Source organism: Chiloscyllium punctatum, chromosome 24 (genome assembly GCF_047496795.1).
Source record: "Chiloscyllium punctatum isolate Juve2018m chromosome 24, sChiPun1.3, whole genome shotgun sequence".
Classification (NCBI taxonomy): Eukaryota; Metazoa; Chordata; class Chondrichthyes; order Orectolobiformes; family Hemiscylliidae; genus Chiloscyllium; species Chiloscyllium punctatum.
In genome coordinates this window covers 86,978,372-87,000,548 of record NC_092762.1, presented here as the reverse complement: position 1 = coordinate 87,000,548, position 22,177 = coordinate 86,978,372, and the positions used below count along the sequence as shown (strand labels likewise).

General features: G+C 41.5%; 1 protein-coding gene across 1 annotated transcript in view; it reads right to left on the bottom strand.

The window, feature by feature from the left end:
* Window positions 1-306: 306 nt before the first annotated feature.
* LOC140494804 (SURP and G-patch domain-containing protein 2-like) overlaps window positions 307-22,177 on the bottom strand; it is a 39,356-nt gene continuing 17,485 nt past the window's right edge. The window contains exons 4-10 of the mRNA XM_072594417.1: window positions 18,996-19,210; window positions 12,362-12,485; window positions 11,337-11,554; window positions 8,189-8,247; window positions 5,709-5,845; window positions 4,100-4,235; window positions 307-2,081 (exon numbers count right to left, since the gene is read on the bottom strand). Coding sequence (XP_072450518.1) covers window positions 4,100-4,235; window positions 5,709-5,845; window positions 8,189-8,247; window positions 11,337-11,554; window positions 12,362-12,485; window positions 18,996-19,210 — 889 coding nt within the window. The 3' untranslated portion in view covers window positions 307-2,081. The remainder of the gene's footprint in view (window positions 2,082-4,099; window positions 4,236-5,708; window positions 5,846-8,188; window positions 8,248-11,336; window positions 11,555-12,361; window positions 12,486-18,995; window positions 19,211-22,177) is intronic.

The following is a 22,177-nucleotide window of genomic DNA, read 5'->3' as shown; positions in this document are numbered from 1 at the left end:
TGCATCATCACAGGGGGACCCTTCTGTTCAAGTCATGTTGACCTGAAACCCTATTGCACAGACTCTCAAATTATAAACATAGCTGGAAGAGATGCAGAGAATAAACTCGATGGCCAGATCAACATTCTATTCTTACATAACACCAAACAGTTGATCATTCTTCTACCTGATATATGAATGATATGTATGAATGTGGGCACTGTATGTATAATGTATTTGTCGGTGTGCTTGTGTGTGGGGGACATGATTTTGTCATACAAAAAAATGGCAGTACACGTACAGGAAGGGCATGCAATTATCATAGTGTTTGGGTGAGAGAAGCTTTTAGCACACTTGCTTTATTTTTTTTCGGTATATCCAGATTATAAATTTTGCATCTGTAAGAAATGGTCACTCTCTTTAACTCATTCACTATCCAAAAGTTGACAATATTCTGGTGACATCTTCAATACAGCTGTGCAGAGTAGGTTAACTCAGCAGTGAATAATGCCACCACAGCGAGCACTGTGACTGAATTAAGTGAAGCAACGTGAAATAATTCAGCAAAATCTTACAAGGTTTGACTACTGATATAAATAACACGACAAACACGACAGCTAAGTCAAGAGAACGGCACAGAAACACAGGAATTTGAACAAGCACTTTTGCTACAACACTTTTTACAATTCGGGTTTCATTAGGGCTGTGTGTCTCCCTACCAGGTTCTCGATGCATATTCAGTCTAGTGCTGTCATCTCATCCACACCCATCTTATCAAGACCCACACAGTTGGTTAAATGAGAATCCCTCCATATCCTGACTGTGCACCCTCAGTAGGATTGTCCTCGCATGCCTGTACCATTGCCCAAAGGGATCTGGGCACACCTTTTAGTGATGTGGCCAGTGCAATTTGAAGGTCAACACAATCTTGGGGAATTGTTGGCATTGGGAAGGGCACGACTGCAATCTGTGGTGATGCTGCAAATGTGTATTCGAGCAATGTGTTAATGGTTTCCCTATGAATCTCACCCAGCAATGTCAATACTAACACTCAATCATCTCTTGTCAAAACTCTCATTCAACACAGCTTCTCCCAGCTGTTGGAACAAATGAATAGTTCTCTGTCCTCGTGCTCCATTTTGTATTTTTCAGCCAGTGATGTTCTGAGATTTTTCCCCAGAAACAAAAATAAGTGATGTAGACTGTCCCTAGATTAATACTTGGTTTGGTTATGGCTGACTGTATTTGATGAAATGTCATGGTGCAAGGAGAGTTTCTGCTTGCAGTCTGGAAGAATGTGGTTTAGGCAGACACAAATCTTCCACTTGCAAATCACTGAAGAGGCAACTATGACAGATACTTACCTATTACCAAGGCCTGTGCAGCAACATTCAAGGTATCACCCATGAAGCTGGGTTGTATAAAAGAAAGAGAGAGAGAGAGAGACAGAGAGGGGAGAGAGAGAGAGAGAGAGAGACAGAGAGGGGGGAGAGAGAGAAAGAGAGAGAGAGAGAGAGTGAGCGGGTGAACGAGAGGGGGGAGGGAGGGAGAGAGAGAGGAGAGAAAGCGTGAGCTTTGGGAGTTGAGGGGGTGGCAAAAAGAGAGAGAGAGCAAGCACTGCGGAAAGGTTCATCAATTTTCTATAGAAAACAATGACACCTAAAATGGAGAATACGTTAAGACACATTGTAAAAAAAAATGAGAATGAAACAAGTGTATTACTGATTTCCTATAACTGTTCATCCTCCGACATGAAAGGGATCAAATGTATACACCTGGGTTGGCCAACCACATACACAAACATTTGGATCCAGCTAAACGATTGGATATTCTAAATTATCCAAACAGAGGTCTGGATTTTGTTGTTATGTGTGGTCAGGTTACCATGTACAGTAAGTTACCAAGTATAGCGAGTTACTAGATTACTAGTTTACTAGGTATAATGCGCTCCACCATTCATTCCTCCTCTGGATAGCTTCCATTTTAAATATTCTGCATTTTCAGATCAATTCACTTCTTATGGCCTCAAACCCTCTACGCTTGTACCACAAAGACCATTCTCCACTTTCAGCAACTCCCAGCATCACATGCCCAAGATTAACCTGAAAGATAAAATAGATGGCATTATTTCCTGGGAGTTCGAGAAATCCACACCCTTCTCACTGTTTCAGTTAGTTTCCTTCCTCTCCTGAAAGTGCTGACCCTCAATGAAGCTTAGATACAACCTTGCTTTCCCAGTATTTTGTCCCCAGTGGCCATTCATCAACCACACAGTGTGGTAATGAGTCTTCAGCTATTAAGGTGTCACATCAGAGTTGCACTGAGCAAATTTTCTATAGAAAATAACATCTTTCATCTCCTCTTCTGATGGGGCTAACTCTCCTTGGGGTACAGGGCCCCCCCTTCCCCTCCTAAAGGGGCTGCCCCTCACTAGGGTACAGGGTCCCCCTCCACACCTGAAGGGGCTGACCCTCACTGGGGTACAGGGACCCCTTCTCTCTTGAAGGGGCTGACCCTCACTAGGCTATGGGATCCCCCTTCCGCTCCTGAAGGGATGTCCTCTCACTGGGGCACAGGGTCCTCTTCCCTGGGGTACGGTGTCCCCTTCCCCCTCCTGTAGGGTCTGCCCCCTACTGGGGTACTGGGACCCCTCCTCTCCTGAAGGGGTTGCCCCTGACTGGCGTATGGGGACCCCTCATCACCTGAAGGGGTGCCCCTGACTGGGGTATGGGGACCCCTCATCGCCTGAAGGAATTGCCCCTGACTGGGGTATGGGGACCCCTCATCGCCTGAACTAATTGCCCCTGACTGGGGTATGGGGACCCCTCATCACCTGAAGGGGTTGCCCCTGACTGGGGTATGGGGACCCCTCATCGCCTGAAGGGGTTGCCCCTGACTGGGGTATGGGGACCCCTCATCGCCTGAAGGAATTGCTCCTGACTGGGGTACAGGGTCCATGTGAGAAGAGCCACCTGTCGCCGGTGTCTCACTCAGCTGGATGGCTGAGGACACCACAGTGAAGCTCCATTGGTGTACACCTGATAGTTAAACATAAATGGAGTTTTATATAGGGAAGTGCTGGATGGTGGTCAGGAATGGAAACTGTTTTAGTTTGCACCTTCCTCAGCCCATTGAACAGCTATAATGTTCAGATGTCTTCACTCTACTACATCATTAACATAGCCAATATAGTATGATTTCTAATCAATCCAACAGTAAATTCAAGAGAAACTTCACTGAGAAAATGTCAGAATGTGGAACGCACTACTTTCGGCAAACAATATAGGAAATTAATTGAGGGGAAAGGCGGATATACACGGGACAGACAGATATTAATAGATTATGCTTTTGCATTATACGCCAAACAAGAACTGTATTTAAATGGATTTCAAGTCCATATGTTTGTGTGAGAGCTTTATTCCCATTAGCCATGCTCCATTAAACTCTCACCACGCTGATCACTAGCTCCCCATATTTGTACAACCAATTCAAACCCAATTAACTCTTAATTAATATATTTACACCTGTTTCCACATTCCACATTAGACCTTAGGCCATATGTGAAACAGCGAAAGGTGACTTATATTGGACCTTGCCATGGATCAATTGTGCTGAATATTTTTGTTAATTCTTGCATGGGATAAGTATGATGCTGGTGTTTGTTACCCATCCTTAGTTTCCTTGGAATTGTTTGGCTCATGAGGTCATTTCAGAGGGCAGTTAAAGGTCAACCACATTGTTATGGGTCTGCAGTCGCACGTAGGCCAGACCAAGTGAAGATTTCCATCCCTGAAGGATGTTAGTGAACCTGAAGGGTTTTATAACAATGGAGAATGATCATACTCTCACCATTAGACTAGCTTTTAATTCCAGAATTAACTGAATGTACATTTCAACCCCGAGAACATTACTGAGATACTGCTGCCTTGCCGAATGTTTCGGTGCTGTAAATCTGGTGAATGCCTGTAAAACACTTTTGGGACTTTCCCAAGATTTTGGATAAGTTTAAGAAATACAATTCATTCTTACACTCTCAGCACCCGACTAACAACGTTTGATTGTTTTCCAGCTTCTATAGAGATCCCAGTAGATCTGCCTTGCAAATCAATGACATGCATACCTAGGATTTAGACAGCAGCTTGGATCTGAACGCCACCATCATCCGTTTACGGAAAATAGCAAATTCATTATCCACCTCATCCTTCTCTGCAGTGCCGCCAACTCCTAGTCCAGACCTGTCTGTCGATGTCACACCTCTACGAAGGAAAGAAGTTTACTTTGTAAAGCTTGCAATATTAGAGAGTTTACTTAATGCATTGATGCTAATACATTATCAAGTGTAAAAAAATGCTGAAGCTAACATAGATTCAAGGCTGTGCAAGATATTATATATCTCTTTAAAGTTGTTTCCATCTCAACCACCTCAGGAGGCAGATCTGCATCCACTAGTACTATACCAGAGTGTTATAGTAACAGACCTGTCTCCAGCAGTACTGTACTTCAGTGTTATACAGTGCAGACCTGTCCCCAAGACTGTACCTCAGTGTTATACAGCGACAGACCTGTCCCCACCAATACTGTACCCAGTGTTATACAGGGACAGACCTGTCTCCACCAGTACAGTACCCCAGTGTTATGCAGGGACAGACCTGTCCCCACCAATACTGTACCCAGTGTTATACAGGGACAGACCTGTCTCCACCAGTACAGTACCCCAGTGTTATGCAGGGACAGACCTGTCCCCACCAGTACAGTACCCCAGTGTGATGCAGGGACAGACCTGTCTCCACCAGTACTGTACCTCAGTGTTATACAGCAACTGACCTGTCCCACCAATACAGTATGTGTTTTACAAATATGCGAAGTGCTCCAGTCTACGTGGCCTGCCTACCATTATGCATTACTGAAGTGAATGATATTGATTTCCCATTTCACTGAATGAGGTAAAAATACTCTGATCTCATCAAAAAGAATGATATTTTCATTCTTAGGTTTAGCAGAGAGACAAAACTACATCCAACGTGTCCTGTCAAACTGTTACAAAGCTAGTCCCTTTTTTTTCCTAAAAGCTGTTCCTTGGCTCAAGGAGACTTGGTCTTTGATTTTTTTCAGAGGGGCAATAAACTGGGCCGGGCTCCGATCAGTCTGGTTTGGTACAGAGATGAAAAGGATTTTGAGAGGCCTTTTGTTTATATGTAAACACATGAGACTTCAGGCCAAAGTGGTCATGCTTTAGAAGAGACCTGTATAAAGAGAGGGGAGTGGTCAGCTGTCTAGCTGAGCTAAGCGGAGTTGTTTTTAGTTGAGTCTTGAACTGGGAAGTTCATCAGGGAGCTGCATGGAAACTCTCTCTCTTTCCTGCCTTTCAACTTCAACCTGTAAGCATGTGTTCCATTTATACTGGATTTTAAAAGGAGTTTGCTTATTAGGTCTGTTGTGTATATTCGGAACAGTATAATTACGTCGAGCTGGATAGGTTGAGTTCTGTAGGGGTTCTTTGTGTTTCATTGTGCGACTTTGTGAATAAAGTTTTGTCTGATTTAAAATCTAGTAGTCATCCTAGCTATCTTACTCTGGGTAATTTTCACTGTACACTTACCGAAACAAATTGCAGAGTTAGGTCTAGGGTTGCATGCTTAACAATGTTTTGAGTGGTCTGGCCTAGTCCATAATAAAACATAGGCAGCAATATCCAATACAGCCCAATCCCTCTCTATTCTGTTTCATACCTGTTGACAGGGTCTCTGATTCCTTGCTTTTCTGAGCCGAGTCCTTCACCATCCTTCCAGCCCATTCTCTGTAGCATCTTGTACCCAACATTGTCCACTGCCAGCTTGTTTTTAGTGTAATTTAGATCCTCACTTTTCTGGAAAAAAAACGTATTTGTTTAGAATAATGCTTTTGTATCCTGAATAGTCAATCAATTTGACCCAGTGTCAGCAACCTTCAAAGGTCCAGTAGGGTAAATAAACCAACCAGTGCAGAGTGGGAGTCAGACAGGAGGCTCCTGGTTTGTTCTCTGGGTTTGCCGATCTTTGTATAGGTGGACAATTTCTCAGAGCTTTCCAGGTCTGGAAATCAGATAATCTATCTTCTTCTGATCAACATTTGCTGACTCTATTGATGTGTCCACTGGGAGTTGATTTAGTTTACAAATAGATACTGATCAGGAGACTGGAGGTACACCCTGTATAAGCACTGGAAGTGTCAGTTTGGATTCTGTGCTCTAATCTCTCGAGTGAAATTGGAACCCACAACTTCTAACTCAAAGGTGAGACCCCGCAAATAGCAATGAGATCAACAAACAAATGGTGATTCTCAAAGGTAGGATTTATATGCATTTGGAGAGGCATGGAATGATTAGGGATAGTTAGCATGGTTTTGTGAGAGGGAAACTATCTCACAAACTTGATTGAAATTTTTTGAGGAAGTAACCAAGAAGATTGATGAGGGCAGAGTGGGAGACAGTGTTTACTTGGACTTTAGTAACGCCTTTGACAAGATTCCACATGGTAGAAATTAGCAAAGTTAGATCACATGGGATTCAGTCAGGCTTGCCAATTGGATACAAAATTGGCTTAATGGCAGGAGACAAAATGGTGGTGGAGGGTTGTTTTTCGGATTGGTGGCCTGTGACCAGCTGTGTTCCACAGCGATCGGTACTGGGTCCACTTTTGTTTGTGATTTTTATAAATGATTTAGATAACAATATAGAAGGCATGGTTAGTTAGTCTGTGGATGACACTAAAATTTTTGGTACAGTGGACAGTGAAAAAAGTTATCTAAGATTACACAGAGATCAATTGGGTCAGTGAACTGAGGAGTGGGGGATTGCGTTTAATTTGAACAAATGCAGGGTATTTCATTTTGGTAAAACAAGCAAGGGCAGGACTTATACAATTAAACGTAGGGCCTCTGGGTAATGTTGTACAACAGAGATACTTCGGGGTTGAGGTATATAATTCTTTGAAGTTTGCATCACATATAAATATGGTGGTTAAGAAGGCATTTAGCACATTTGTCTTCACTGCTCAGTCCTCTGAGTGCAGGAGTTGGGAAGTTATATTGAGGTTGTACAGGATATTGGTGAGGCTTCTTCTGGAGCACTGCATCCACTTCTGGTCACCCAGTAATAAGAAGGATATTATTAGTTGGAGAAGCTTCAGGAGAGATTTACCAGGATGTTGCTGGAATAGAGGATTTGAACTCTAAGGAAAGATTGGATAGGCTGGGACATTTTTCAATGGAGCATAGGAAGTTGAGAGATGTATAAAATGAAGGTATAGATAAGGTGAATGGTAGGTGGCTTTCCATAGGATGGGGGATTTCAAGACTACAAGGCATATTTTTAAGGTGACAGGAGAAAGACACGAGGGGCATTTTTCTTTGCATAGAAAATGGCTTGTTGCGTGGAATAAACTTCCAGAGGAAGTGGTGGATGGAGGTACAGTTATGATGTTTAAAAGATATTTGGACAAGTTCATGAATAAGAAATCTTTGGAGGGATAAGGGCCAAGCGCAGTCAGATGGGACTAGTTCAGTTTGGGATTATGGTCAGCATAGACTGGTTGGACCGAAGGGTCTGTTCCTGCGCTGTATGACTCTATAAACTGTTACATCTCTGAATGCTGGGGAGAACTCTTCTTCTCTTTTGTAGAAGTAATGCTGTGGGATCTTTTACATTCACCGGAAGAACTGCAGGGCCTCATTGTAATGTCTCACACAAAGAACAGCACCTCTGCAAGTGAATTATGAAGCTCAAATTTCTAGAATGAATTTCTAGAATGAATGAAGAATGGTTAGGTGAATTGGCCATGCTAAATTGCCCGTAGTGTTAGGTGTAGGGGGAATGGGTCTGGGTGGGTTGCTCTTTGGAGGGTCGGTGTGGACTTGTTGGGCCGAAGGGCCTGTTTCCACACTGTAAGTAATCTAATCTAATCTAAACTAAACCATGGCGGTGAAGAGGCAAGATAATGCTGCCTACCAATCCATGTCTGACATTTGCAGGCGTGTGGGACAAAATTGTGTAATTTCTTTTTCAACTATTTGCTGTATTTGAATAGCAATCTCTTCAACATCCATGGAAAAAACAATTAATAAATGAATTGATGCCTTAAAAAAATAGCAGGATGATATTTGGTTGGGAACATGACATGAGAATTGATAAATGGTAATAGAGATGACCATACTTGATGGTCTGCAACCTTACCGTCTTTTTTTTCGGTTTGTACGTTGGCTTGTCATAACCAATTCTCTTTAACTCTCGGACTGAAATGACAGCACAAACGCATTAGTGATTTCCGTTTGTTACTATAGCAACAAATGAAAGGAGAATGACAGTCACACAGCCAGAATGACAAGCTTGCTTTCTAGATTATTATGTCTTTTGTATAATTTTTCACTGTTGATTTAGATAATAGTTATTTAAAATTAAGAGATTTTAAATTTAGGCTCGCTTCAAAGGGGATAATTTTTCAGAACAGTTCCCTGTTAGGAGGATGGAGATAGACTAACAAACTGTTAAGAAGCAATTTTTCAAACAGATGCCACATTAAGACCACAAATATGTCAGTGCTGAGGTACCCTTTCGTGGCCCATTGTGTGAGATCTGATCCTCAACTCTACTTTCCTGCCTTTTTCCCATAACTCTTAATTCCCTTCCTGATTAAGGATCTGCCTGTCTCAGCCTTGAACAAACTTAATCAACCCAGCCCCGATAGCCCTCTGCAGTAAAGAAATCTCTTATCTTGAGATTATGCCTGCTCTCCAATAAGGAGAAAGAATCTCACAGCTCCTACCTGGTGAAGCTCCCACAGGAGTTTAAAAGTTCAATAAAATTGCCTCTTATTCTTCTAAACTTCAACGAGTACAGGCTCAATCAATGTTCCTTTAATTTTGGTTTAACTAGCTATGTGGGCCTCCAAGGCCCATACACAGCAGGGAATTCTGGAACCACAAGTCAATGCCACAATAATAATGCATGGAACATTGGAGCCAGGTAGCTTCGGGGGAATGTTGGACCCAACTTACTTAACTTTGCCTTCACCTCCATGTCAGAGATCAATTTAGTGAACCATTTCTGGATTGCCTCCAATGCCAATATAGCTTTCCATACATGGGGTGACTAAATTGTTCACAGTGTTCAAGGTGTGATCTAACTAGTGCCATTATAGTTTTAGTAAGATTCCCTATTTTGATATTCCTTTCCTTTTGTTATAAACATTCCACTTGCCTGCTAAACTTGCATTCTAGCTTTTTGTGATTTATTCACATGGACCATCAAATCACACAACTTTCTGCAGTCTTCCTCTGTTTAAATAATAGTCAACTACTCTATTCTTCTTACCAAAGTGTATAACCTCACATTTTCCCACGTAATATTCCAAGTTTTTGCCCATTCACTTAACCTGTTTATATCCTTCTGCAGTCTCTTCGTGTCATCCTTGCTACTCATCCTTCCAACTATTTAACAAGAACTTTTTATAAGCTTATCTTGGGTTTCAGTATGCACTTCTCAAATATATAAAATTCTAATCAGCCCACACAGTGTAGATTCATGAAGGATATTCCCAATGACTGGGGAGTCAAGAACCAGCAGTCACATCTGACAATAAAGGGGTAAACCATTTAGGATTGAGACGAAGAGGGACTTTTTCACCCAGAAACTGATGAACCTATGGAATTTGCTACCAACGAAAGCAGTTAAGGCCAACACATTGTACAATTTCAAGGGGGAGTTGGAGTTAGACTTTGGGTCAAAAGGATTCAAAGGTCAGGGAGGAAAGCAGAAACAGGATACTAAGATGAATGATCAGTCATGATTGTAATGAATGGCAGACTAGGCTCAAAGGGCCAAAGTACCTCCTCCTACTTTTGGGGCACAGAGAAACATTTCCAAATTAGAACATTGCATGTGAAGCTAAACAGCAAAAGATCTTAAAAAAATCAAGGGGGGGTGGGGTGGGGGGAGTGGAGAGAAAGAGAGATTCTGCTCTTGAATATAGGACAGAATGCAGAGAAGGTTTACTGTTTAAATAACATCATTCGGGTGTTGACAGTGTCATACATTTGTTACCTTTACAATAGTCATAGTCATAGAGTCATAGAGATGTACAACATAGAAACAGACCCTTCGGTCCAACCCGTTCATGCGACCAGATATCCCAACCCAATCTAGTCCCACCTGGTCCATATCCCTCCAAATATTCGGTGAACAAAGGTTTGCTAATTGATCTTAAGCGAATCTAATCATATCTGTTGCTCTATATGTTCACAAAACTGTGAAATTAAGCTTCTTAAATTGTTGAAACTTCATTCAGTGTGGAACTAATGTCTAGTGGGGCATATAAGGAAATAGATGTTTGAAGGACAAAATGTGGTCCATGTCTCGGGAACGTTGCTTGTTTAACCTCTGGGTGCCACTATTGCACTATCTGATATAGGGCAGTGTGCGGGGAATCCTATAAAGATACTCAACATAGAGAGCAATCGCTGTTGCTAAACTAAGACTGACCCAAACGGGTCACAAGTATATTGAAATGTCAAACCTATTTGCTACACAGATTTGAGCAACTATGTCAAGCTCCATTCAGGTACTTTAATTGCATCTAGGCTAGAAGGTAGTTGTTTCAAACACCACTCAACTTGCTTACATAACACAGGCTGACACTTCAGCATGGTATTGAGGTGGTTTTGAGTCTGGAACATGAGCAAGTGACCTGCCAGGAACTTTCACAGAATTTGTTTTTTAACATTAAAAGCTGCGGATCTGAGGCAGCAACTTGTTGAAAAAAATTAAACGAATTCCAAATCAATTGCAAGTTACAAACCACCACGGATAAACAATTTAAAACAAAATTTGGTGGGTTTGGAGTCACATATAGGCCAGACCAGGTAAGGAAGGCAGTTTCCTCCATTGGAGTGCATTAGTGAATCAGATGGGTTTTTCTGACAATCAGTAATAGTGGGAGAAAGTGAGGACTGTAGATGGTGGAGATCAGAGTCGAGAGTGTGGTGCTGGAATAGCACAGCAGGTCAGGCAGCATCCGAGGAGCAGGAGAATTGATGTTTTGAGCATTAGCCCTTCATTAGGAATCATTAATGGCTTCATTATTATCATGAGGCTGTTAATTTCAGATGATTTTGGGAGTCAAATTCCAATATTTACCACAGAAGGATCTGAACCCAGATCCCCAGAACTTTATCTGGGTCTCTGGATGAATAGTCTTGCAATTATACCACAAGGCAATCACCTCCCTTGATGCAGAAACTACTGCGTTGATCTCTGATCAATGACTCTATGATGTATACTTCTTTGTGAAACAAAAACAATTTGGCTTCACTTTGTCAATGTGTACCTGGCGATGATGCAGCCTTTGGGCGGATTTTTTTCGGAGGCAGCATGCCCACTTTCAAAGTCAGGCCTTTCCGTTTTCTGGGAAGAACTGAACGCCCCAAAGATGCTCCCTCTGGTGCAGGATCCATGGAAGTATCAGATTTCTCTATCATCCCACTGTATTCCTTCACCTTCTCCTTATAGTATTTGTAGTAAGAACTATTCTCATCATACAGAAACCTGCAGACACACAAGAAAAAGGAACCACTGTGATCACCTCATCTCCAAAAAAACAAATCAGCATGTCTGCTCTGAGCAAGAGGATGGTGAAAAGCTGCAGACATCATGTACTCTCATGTCTATTGTTGGAGGACAGCAGCCTATCATGTCTATCTTGACCTCAGGCTGTGAATTATCCTTGAAGAGTTTTATCTTAACTGTTGTAATGTACTCAATTCAGCAGACATTTTGCACATTGCAAGATCTCTCCAACTGCAATGCATTAACTACCAGGTAATCCTATTTTTGTATACTGACCAAGGGGGTGATTACTGGACCAGGGTAACCAACATTCTCTTCTTCTAAGAGAAGGCTATTTCCATAATGTTTAATGTTTCATTTGAAAGATGGCATTTACAACAGGGCAGCATTCTCTCAAGCAACTGCTTACAACCAGATTATTTGATCATTTATTGGATCCTGCCATGTCAATAGTGGCTGCTTCACTTCCTACATTACAACAGGGACTTTGCTTGAAATATTGTGGGGAGCTGTACTAAAATCATTCACTCTGGTCTAAAAAAATTCTATCAATTAGAAATCATTCTTCACAACTTCAGCATTTTCAAAAACAGATAAAAACAGCAAGCAAACCAGCTGTGATGAACTAATTGGCCCATTGTTCTATTTGCTAGATGATAACAGCATACAAGTTACACTGACCCTCTTGGGTTGGTCAGTTTAAGGTTACCCCTCCCCAACTATGACTAGGGCCAAGTCCTGTCATACACACTTGGGTCTCTGACACATCAGTCTCTGTACTCTTACCAGAAGGTTGGATTATCCCGGTTATTTTCAATTGCAATCTCTTCAAGGTCTGGGCCACATTCAGCCACAAACTTGGCCAGTTTTTCTGCAGTGGTTTTTGTCTTGGTGTCACTGAGAGAATCACCTACAGAGAAAGCAAGTTTAGTTTCAGAAAGCACTAATCACTCAGTGAGAACAACAGTGACTTGCTGTAAATTTTTAAAATTACACTTCCTCACCTAATTCATCATGGACTCCCTCACACCATTCACATGTAACATGGAGGGCTAACTGACTCCAAGACACAGACTAGCTGTATCCTGAATCGTAAATATTTATGCAGTGCTGTAATTTTAATGTAAAATGTGCATATTGGCAGAGGCAGACAGATCAGCCTTGGTGATGAAATTCTGTTCAGTTTAGCACCCATGTGTTAAGGCACAAACTTGGAAGACTGGCCGTGGAGGTGGTCTGCTTTTTCAGGAACAAACTTTTGGATAAGTGAGACCTTTTGGATATGGTAGACAACTGGGAAAACAAAATCTTATATCCTAGTGTTCTTCAGGATAACATTAGAGAATTGAGATTTGATTCATAACTTATTTTGCAAAACAATGATATTTAAACATGGACATGTATTCAGCATACAGCATATCTGGCACTGCTTTACAGACATTACTTGCATCAACATCACTTTTCTGGTCAAAATGATGGACTCAAAAGGTGTTATAAATCTGAGCTCAGAACCTTAAGACAATTACAAATCTAAATAGTCCTTGTGAACAAGTAGTTGTCTTATTCCCTTTATATGACAATGCACACAATTCTTTTTTTAAAGATTAGATTACTTACGGTGTGAAAACAGGCCCTTCGGCCCAACAAGTCCACACCGACCCTTTGAAGAGCAACCCACCCAGACCCATTCCCCTACATTTGCCCGTTCACCTAACACGATGGGCAGTTTAGCATGGCCAGTTCACCTAACCTGCATATCTTTGGAATGTGGGAGAAAACTGGAGCACCCAGAGGAAACCCATGCAGACACAAGGAGAATATGCAAACTCCACACAGACAGTTGCCCGAGGCGGGAATTGAACCCGGGTCTCTGGCGCTGTGAGGCAGCAGTGCTAACCACTGTGCCACCATATAAATTGGAATTGTTTACTCCTAAACAAGAATTTAAGCTTTCTTTCATGAACAATTTGCCTCAGACCCAGTAAAACCTCTCTAGTTTGTAATCTGAATAGATACCTTTACTTTTATCACAGATTAATAATGAGTCTGGTTTCAATTCAGTACCAGTCAATAACCTGCTTATACAGAAACCTTAATTAAGAATGACATACAAGTCAGATGTTCTCCATCGCATAACTAGTTGTTTATCCTGGGTTTGAAATCAGCTGATTAAATGGATGAATTAGTAAGCAGAGGCAGTTTAACTACATTTACTTAAGTGCCTAAATGACCCAAGTTGCAGGTCAGATCTGGTGCAACAGATCAGTGATAATTTAAAGTAATTTAAAATTCTTTGAACAGACAAAACCTAAAGGTCAAATAACTGGCATTATATAACACCTTTCATGTAATCATGCAGCCAAACACCTTCAGAAGGATCTAACATCAAATGCTGCCACAATATAAATCAACAGTACTGTGACATAACTTTGTGTTGGTTGTGGCTCAATGCTTAGCACTCTTGCCTGGTTCAGAAGGTTGTGGACCCAGACTATACAGATGGACAGACAGGGAGGTAAGGGAGATGGTGTAGCTCTACTATTTAAGGATGACATCAGGGCGGTGGTGAGTGATGATAAGAAGTTCTATGGAGAATAAAGCTGAATCCATTTGGGTGGAAATTAGAAATTCTAAGAAGAAAAAGTCTGTAGTCTATAGGCCACCAAATAATAATACATTGGGACAGGCAATAAACAAAAGAAATAACTAATGCCTGTTAAAACTGTATGGCAATTATCACGGGGAATATTAATCTACATGTTGATTGGTTGAACCAGGTCAGTCAGGATTCAAGGACAGACTTGACTAGGACTTCATTCAATGTATCCGTGATAGTTATCTTGAACAGTATATAATGCAACCGACGAGAGAGCACGTTATCCTCGATCCTGTCCTGTGTAATGCGACAGGAATAATTAAATTTCATAACTTATATTGCAAGGATCCTGTGCTTAAACAAGCGAGGCTACAATAGGATGAGGGAAGAGTTGGCTAAAGTAGACTGGAAGTAAAGACTTTATGGTGGGACAACTGACGAACAGTGGAGGACATTCAAAGCAATTTTTCAAAGTGCTCAGCAAAAGTATATTCCAGTGAAAAGGAAGGACTGTAGGAAAAGTAGTAATTTGCCATGGATATCTAAGAAAATAAGGGAGGCTATCAAAATTGAAAGGGAAAGCATACAAAGTGGCCAAGATCAGTTGGAAACTAGAAGATTGGGAAAGCTTTAAAGGTCAACAGAAAGCCATAAGAAGAGCTATAAGAAGTAACATAGATTATGAGAAAAAAAACTAGCTAAGAATATAAAGACAGATAGCCAAAGTTTCTATAAACATACAAAAAAGTGGCTAAAGTAAACATTGGTCCTTTAGAGGATGGGAAGGTGGATTTAGTCATGAGATATGAGGAAATGGCCGAGGCACTGAATAGGTATTTTGTGTCGGTCTTCACAGTGGGGGACATGAATAACATATCAGTAATTGACAAAGAGACGAAGGTAGGTGAGGACCAGGAAATAATCATTATCACGAAAGAGGTAGTTGTTGTGGTTCTGTTCGCCGAGCTGGGAATTTGTCTTGCAAACGTTTTGTCCCCTCTCTAGGTGACATCCTCAGTGCTTGGGAGCCTCCTGTGAAGCGCTTCTGTGCTGTTTCCTCCGGCATTTATAGTGGCCTGTCTCTGCCGCTTCCGGTTGTCAGTTCGAGCTGTCCACTGTAGTGGCCGGTATATTGGGTCCAGGTCGATGTGTTTGTTGACACATATACCGGCCACTACAGCAGACAGCTCGAACTGACAACCGGAAGCGGCAGAGACAGGCCACTATAAATGCCAGAGGAAACAGCACAGAAGCGCTTCACAGGAGACTCCCAAGCACTGAGGATGTCACCTAGACAGGGGACGAAATGTTTGCAAGACAAATTCCCAGCTCGGCGAACAGAACCACAACAACGAGCACCCGAGCTACAAATCTTCCCCCAAACTTTGAAAGAGGTAGTGTTGGGCAAACTAACAGAGTTGAGGGTAGGCAAGTCTCCTGGCCTTGATGGAATGCATGGCACAGTGCTAAAAAAGATGGCGGGCGAGATAGCAAATGCACTAATAATTTTCCAAAATTCACTGGACTCTGGGGCAATTCCAGCAGATTGGAAAACAGCAAATGTGACACCAGTGTTTAAAAAGGAAGGTAGACAAAAGATGGGGAATTATAGACCAGTTAGCTTAACTTCGGTTGTGGGGAAAATGCCCGAGTCTATTATCAGGGAAGAAACAGCAAGACATCTAGATAGAAATTGTCCCATTGGGTAGATGCAGCGTGGGTTTATGAAGAGCAGGTCATGCTTAACAAATCTTTTGGAATTCTATGAAGACATTATGAACACAGTGGACAACGGGAACCAGTGGATGTGGTGTACCTAGATTTCCAAAAGGGATTCAACAAGATGCCACACAAAAGGCAGCTGCATAAGACAAAGATGCAAAGTGTTATGGGCACTGTATTAGCAATGAATAGAGGATTGGTGAACCAACAGGAAGCAAAGGGCGGGGATAAATGAGTGCTATTCTGGTTGGGAATCAGTGACTAGTGGTGTGCCTCAGGGATCAGTGTTGGGACCACAACTATTCACAATTTACATAGAGGATTTGGAGTTGTGGATTGCCAAAATTTGCAGATGACACTAAAATGAGTAGTAGAGCAAAGTGTGCAGAGGACCGTGAAACTTTGCAAAGGGACATAGATAGTTTTAAATGAGTGGGCAAATGTCTGGCAGATGGAGTACAAATGTTAATAAATATGAAGTCATCCACTTCAATAGGAACAACAGTAAAAAGGAATATTACTTGAATGGTAAGAAATAGCAGCACACTGCTATGCAGACTGACCTGGGTGTCTGTGTGCATGAATCACAGAAGGTTGGTCTGCACGTGCAACAGGTAATTAAGAAGGCAAAATGGAAACTGGTCCTTCATTGCTAAAGGGATTGAGTTTAAAAGCAGGGAGGTTATGTTGCAGCTGTACAGGGTGCTGGTGAGGCCACACCTGGAGTACTGTGTGCAGTTTCTGTCTTACTTGAGAAAGGATGTACTGACACTACAGGAGGTTCACTAGGTTGAATCTGGAGTTAAGGGGGTAGGCCTATGAGGAGAGACTGATCAGAATGGGATTACATTCATTGGAATTTAGAAGGGGGGGGGGGAAATCTTATAGAAACATATGAAATAATGAAGGGAATAGATAAGATAGAAGTAGAGAGGATTTTTCCACTGGCGGGTGAAACTAGGACAAGCAGGCATAGCATCAAGATTATGGGTAGCAGATTTAGGACTGAACTGAGAAGGAACTTCTTCAACCGGGGGTTGTGAATCTATGGAATTTCCTGCCGAGAGAAGTGGTTGAGGCTTCCTCAGTAAAGCTTAGACAATTTTTTGAACAGTAAAGGAATTAAGGGTTAGAGCGAGAGGCCGGGTAAGTGGAGCTGAGGCCACAAAACAATCAGCCATGATCTTATTGAATGGCAGACCAGGCTAGGATGGCTGACTACTGCTCCTAGTTATAGAGTCATAGAGCCATACAGATGTACAGCATGGAAACAGACCTTTCGGTCCAACCCGTCCATGCCGACCAGATATTCCAACCCAATCTAGTCCCACTTGCCAGCACCCGGCCCATATCCCTCCAAACCCTTCCTATTCATATACCCATCCAAATGCCTTTTAAATGTTGCAATTATACCAGCCTCCATCACTTCCTCTGGCAGCTCATTCCATACATGTACCACTCTCTGTGTGAAAAAGTTGCCCCGTAGGTCTCTTTTATATCTTTCCCCTCTCACCCTAAACCTATGCCCTCTAGTTCTGGACTCCCCGACCCCAGGAAAGACTTTGCCTATTTACCCTATCCATGCCCCTCTTAATTTTGTAAACCTCTATAAGGTCACCCCTCAGCCTTTGACGCTCAAGGAAAACAGCCCCAGCCTGTTCAGCCCCTTCCTGTAGCTCAGATCCTTCAACACTGGTAACATCCTTGTAAATCTTTTCTGAACTCTTTCAAGTTTCACAACATCTTTCCGATAGGAAGGAGACCAGAATTGCACGCAATATTCCAACAGTGGCCTAACCAATGTCCTGTACAGCCGCAACATGATCTCCCAACTCCTGTACTGTATACTCTGACCAATAAAGGAAAGCATACCAAACACCTTCTTCACTATCCCATCTACCTGTGACTCCACTTTCAAGGAGCTATGAACCTGCACTCCAAGGTCTCTTTGTTCAGCAACACTCCCTAGGACCTTACCATCAAGTGAATAACTCCTGCTAAGATTTGCTTTCCCAAAATGCAGCACCTTGCATTTATCTGAATTAAACTCCATCTGCCACTTCTCAGCCCATTGGCCCATCTGGTCAAGATCCTGTTGTAATCTGAGGTAATCTTCTTTGCTGTCCACTACACCTCCAATTTTGGTGTCATCTGCAAACTTACTAACTGTACCTCTTATGCTTGCATCCAAATCATTTATGTAAATGACAAAAAAGTAGAGGACCCAGCACCGAGCCTTGTGGCACTCCACTGGTCACAGGCCTCCAGTCTGAAAAACAACCCTCCACCACCACCCTCTGTCTTCTACCTTTGAGCCAATTCTGTATCCAAATGCTAGTTCTCCCTGTATTCCATGAGATCTAACCTTGCAAATCAGTCTCCCTTGGGGAACCTTGTCGAACGCCTTACTGAAGTCCATGTAGATCACATGTACTGCTCTGCCCTCATCAATCCTCTTTGTTACTTCCTCAAAACATTCAATCAAGTTTGTGAGACATGATTTCCCACGCACGAAACCATGTTGACTATCCCTAATCAGTCCTTGCTTTCCAAATACATAAACATCCTGTCCCTCATGATTCCCTCCAGCAACTTGCCCACTACCGACATCAGGTTCACTGGTCTATAGTTCCCTGGCTTGTCCTCATCACCCTTCTTAAACAGTGGCACCACGTTAGCCAACATCCAGTCTTCTGGCATCTCTATGACTTGGGTCTCCCTCCAGAGACTTGAGCATAAACCCTTCACTGAAACTTCAGTGCTGTACTGAGGAAGATAAAACATTATTATTTAAAAGCTCCCACTGTGCTATTTTGAAGAGCAGAATGTTCCCTGTGGTGTCCTAGCTGACATCCAGTCTTCAATCAAGATTATTAAAAACAAAAATTATCTGGTCATTATCACATTGTCATCTGTGTAATTTGCTATGAACAAATTGGTTGCTGTGTTTCCCACATTAAAACAGTGACTGCACTTCAAATGTACTTATGTGTCTGTAAAGTGTTCTGGGATGCTCGGAAAGGCACTAAGTAAATGCAAGTCTTGCTTTCCTTTATAGCAATCAGACTAGCCTCTCTCTTACAACAGTTATGTCATCCATACCTTCTTCTGCAGTTGAACAAGTTGCTGAACTTTCAACCTCTGTCAGGAACTCAGCTTGGAGACCACTGGATGTGTTGTCCGTGGATGTGTTGCATTCTGACCCTTCATTCTCAACAGCAGCAGGTATGCCTGACTGGCAGGTGTTTTCTTTAGAGAACTGTGCCACTTTTTGCTTATAATACTTGTACTCGTTGCTTTTTGGGTCAAGCAAAAATCTTTAAAATAGAATTTTTTAAAAAAAAGTTAGCAAATAAATCTTCCTTTTCTACTTTTCCCACTCTGGGCCAGACTTACAGTTAATGACTAAATTGGAACTGAAAGTTTATCTGAATAATGGTGCGATGAAACGATCATTGATTGCCATATTCACAAAATCTGGTTCAATAATGCCCTTCAGAAAAGGAAACCTTTTGCCCTTACCTTTTAAATTGGCCTACAATTTAATCACAATAAAATCGCAATAATATGGTTGATTCATAATTACCCTCTGAAATAACCAAGCAAGCTGCCATGGTTCAAAGTCAATTAGGCATGAGCAACCAATGCTGGCTTTACCAGCAATGCTCACATTCCACAAAATAAAGAAAACAAAATGGTTTGGTTAAGTTACCCTTTCTAGATGTGAGATTCTCTTGGCTCAGAGAGTTTTAAATAATTGAATTTTCTATCCAAGATAACTGTGGATGCTTTGTTATGTGCTGTACATTCAAGATTAAGATCAGTAGACCTTCAACCACCAAGGGATTCAATACATGTAGAGCCAATGTCAAAGTTCAGCTATAATCTTACTGAATTCTAGAAGCAGACTCAAGGTGGTCATTCTTGCTGCTTTTTTTTTGTGTTCTTAAATTAAAATAGGAACATTAGAAATAACCAGCAGGTGAAGCAAGGTCAGTACAGAGAAAAACAGTTGATGGATAAAAGATCTGAAACCTCATCAGAACATTAGCATGACTCTGGTAAATGTCTTAACTGGAAACATTATGTAATGTCTCACAGTCAATGTGCCAATATACCTTTACGAGCCATGATCATCATATTATCACTGGATCAAGGTTTGATCAAAGGGAAAAAAAATTGCAAGCTCCATCTTACTTGGGAGCAAGCGGAGCAGACTTGATAGCCTAATCTTGATGCTGTATCTTGTATCTTATGGTTTCATTTGAAGCATAAACTGGAACTGAGGGCCTCAGTTGTAATCTAACAGTTTATTGTTAGCCCAGACACTGATGTGCCTGTGAAAGTAACATTTGTAGATATTAATGAGGTGTATTAAACATCTATTGGATTTGTCAAACTGTATAACCCACATCTGGTTCCTCATGTTACAAGGAATAACATAAGCATTGCTGCATCATAAACCTATAAAATTCTAATATGATTAGGCAAGGTAATCGCAGGAAGAATGACCAGGGAATCCAGAACATTGGTCATAATATAAGGATATAGAGACTTTTCGGATTAAGATGAGAAGAAATTTCTTCTTCCTGAGAGCAGTGAGTCTATAGAATTCTCTGCCACAGAAAGTGGTTGAGGCCAAAACATTGAATGTTTTTGAGAAGGAGTTAGATATTTTTCTTTAGGGCTAAAGGGACCAAAGGGTATAGGGAGAAAGTGGGAACAAGGTACTGAGTTGGAAGATCAGTTGAATAGTGAAGCAAGTCTGAAGGGCTGAATAGCTTTCACTTGCTTCTACTTTCTATATTGCTATCAGGTAAAGATACCCTGCTGGAGGCAAAACCCACATCCTAGTTAGCAGCAGTGCAGATATTTGGAAATTGATTGAAAACAAACTAGGCAACAGTTCCAAACATCAGAGAAATCAGACTAAAACTAGCATCAGTTCTGAGATGACAGATAGTTCTGTAAGTCTGTAGATATGGCATTGATCAGCTAGAAAACAGAGCAAGTTTATTTTAAATAAAATCAGAGTTCCTTCAGAATGCAAGAAATTTCCAGGAGTCCTTTTCCTTAAAGCATAAAAGGCTGAAGTTACCAATACAATCAACATCAAATGCTACAGACCCTTATCAATGAGTTCTCTTTCTTTGAAAATAAAATCAAGAGCTTGAAGTTCTGATTTTTAAAAGGTGGCATTGAAATGATTCCGAAGGTACAGCCACACAACCCTCTTACAAGAACTATCACTTAAAAACACTACTAAAATACTTTCTACACTGAGAAGACTTACCTGTTGATTCTTGGTTGATTCCAACATTTGAAATCATTTGAAATCAGTGTAAAGATAGAAGAAAAACCACTTGACATAATCTCTCCACACATACACAACTTATCACCAGAACCTAAAACTAAAAGCTTACAATTTTTAAACCACAAGTGTGGTTCTTAAAGAGACCAAGGTCAGTAAAAAGGAGAAAATTTTAGAAAAATAGAAAGGCAACAGAAGCACAAAGTAGAAAACTAAAAGGAGGGAGAAGTAAAACCAGTAAAAGGAACAAACAAAAATTGCACTGCACTTAACTTAGGGAAAAGATGCAGAAGCCTCCACAGAGGAATGGAAGGCAAACACTTACTTGTGGACTAAGTATACAGTGACTCCACCACTGAATTTACTCTTCTTCTCTTGGCATTTTTAAGTGATTGAAGATTTTAGGAAGGTTGAACTCATTAGTTGCAGCCCTCTGGTGGTTAGTCCAACAAACTCTCCAACAGTAGTTACAAGTGAACCATAAGAGCAGAGTAGGCCATTTGGTCCATTGAGAATGCTCTGCCATTCAATGAGATCACAGCTGATCTGATAATCCTCAATTCAACTTTCTTGCCTTTTCCTCATAACTCTTGATTCCCTTACTAATTAATATATTTCTTGAATACAATTAGGAACCCAGCCTTGACAACCCTCCATGGTAAACAATTCCACAGATTCACTACTCTTAAGAAGAAATTCCTCGTCTTTTCAAATGGACAACCCCGTATTTTGAGATTATGCCCTCTGGTTCTAGATTCTACCACAAGAGGAAACAATCTTTCCTCACCTAACTTGTCTAGCCACAGAAGAATCTTGTATCTTTCAATAATGTTGCCTCGCATTCTTAAGATTTAGTAGCTACTGGGGACAATTAGATCTATCCTTCTCCTCTTGTTTGCTATCATGCTGGCTCTTTGCTCAGTCTCAATGGCCTCCTTAGCACTCCTTACATAGTATCTCCAGGGATTGCCAC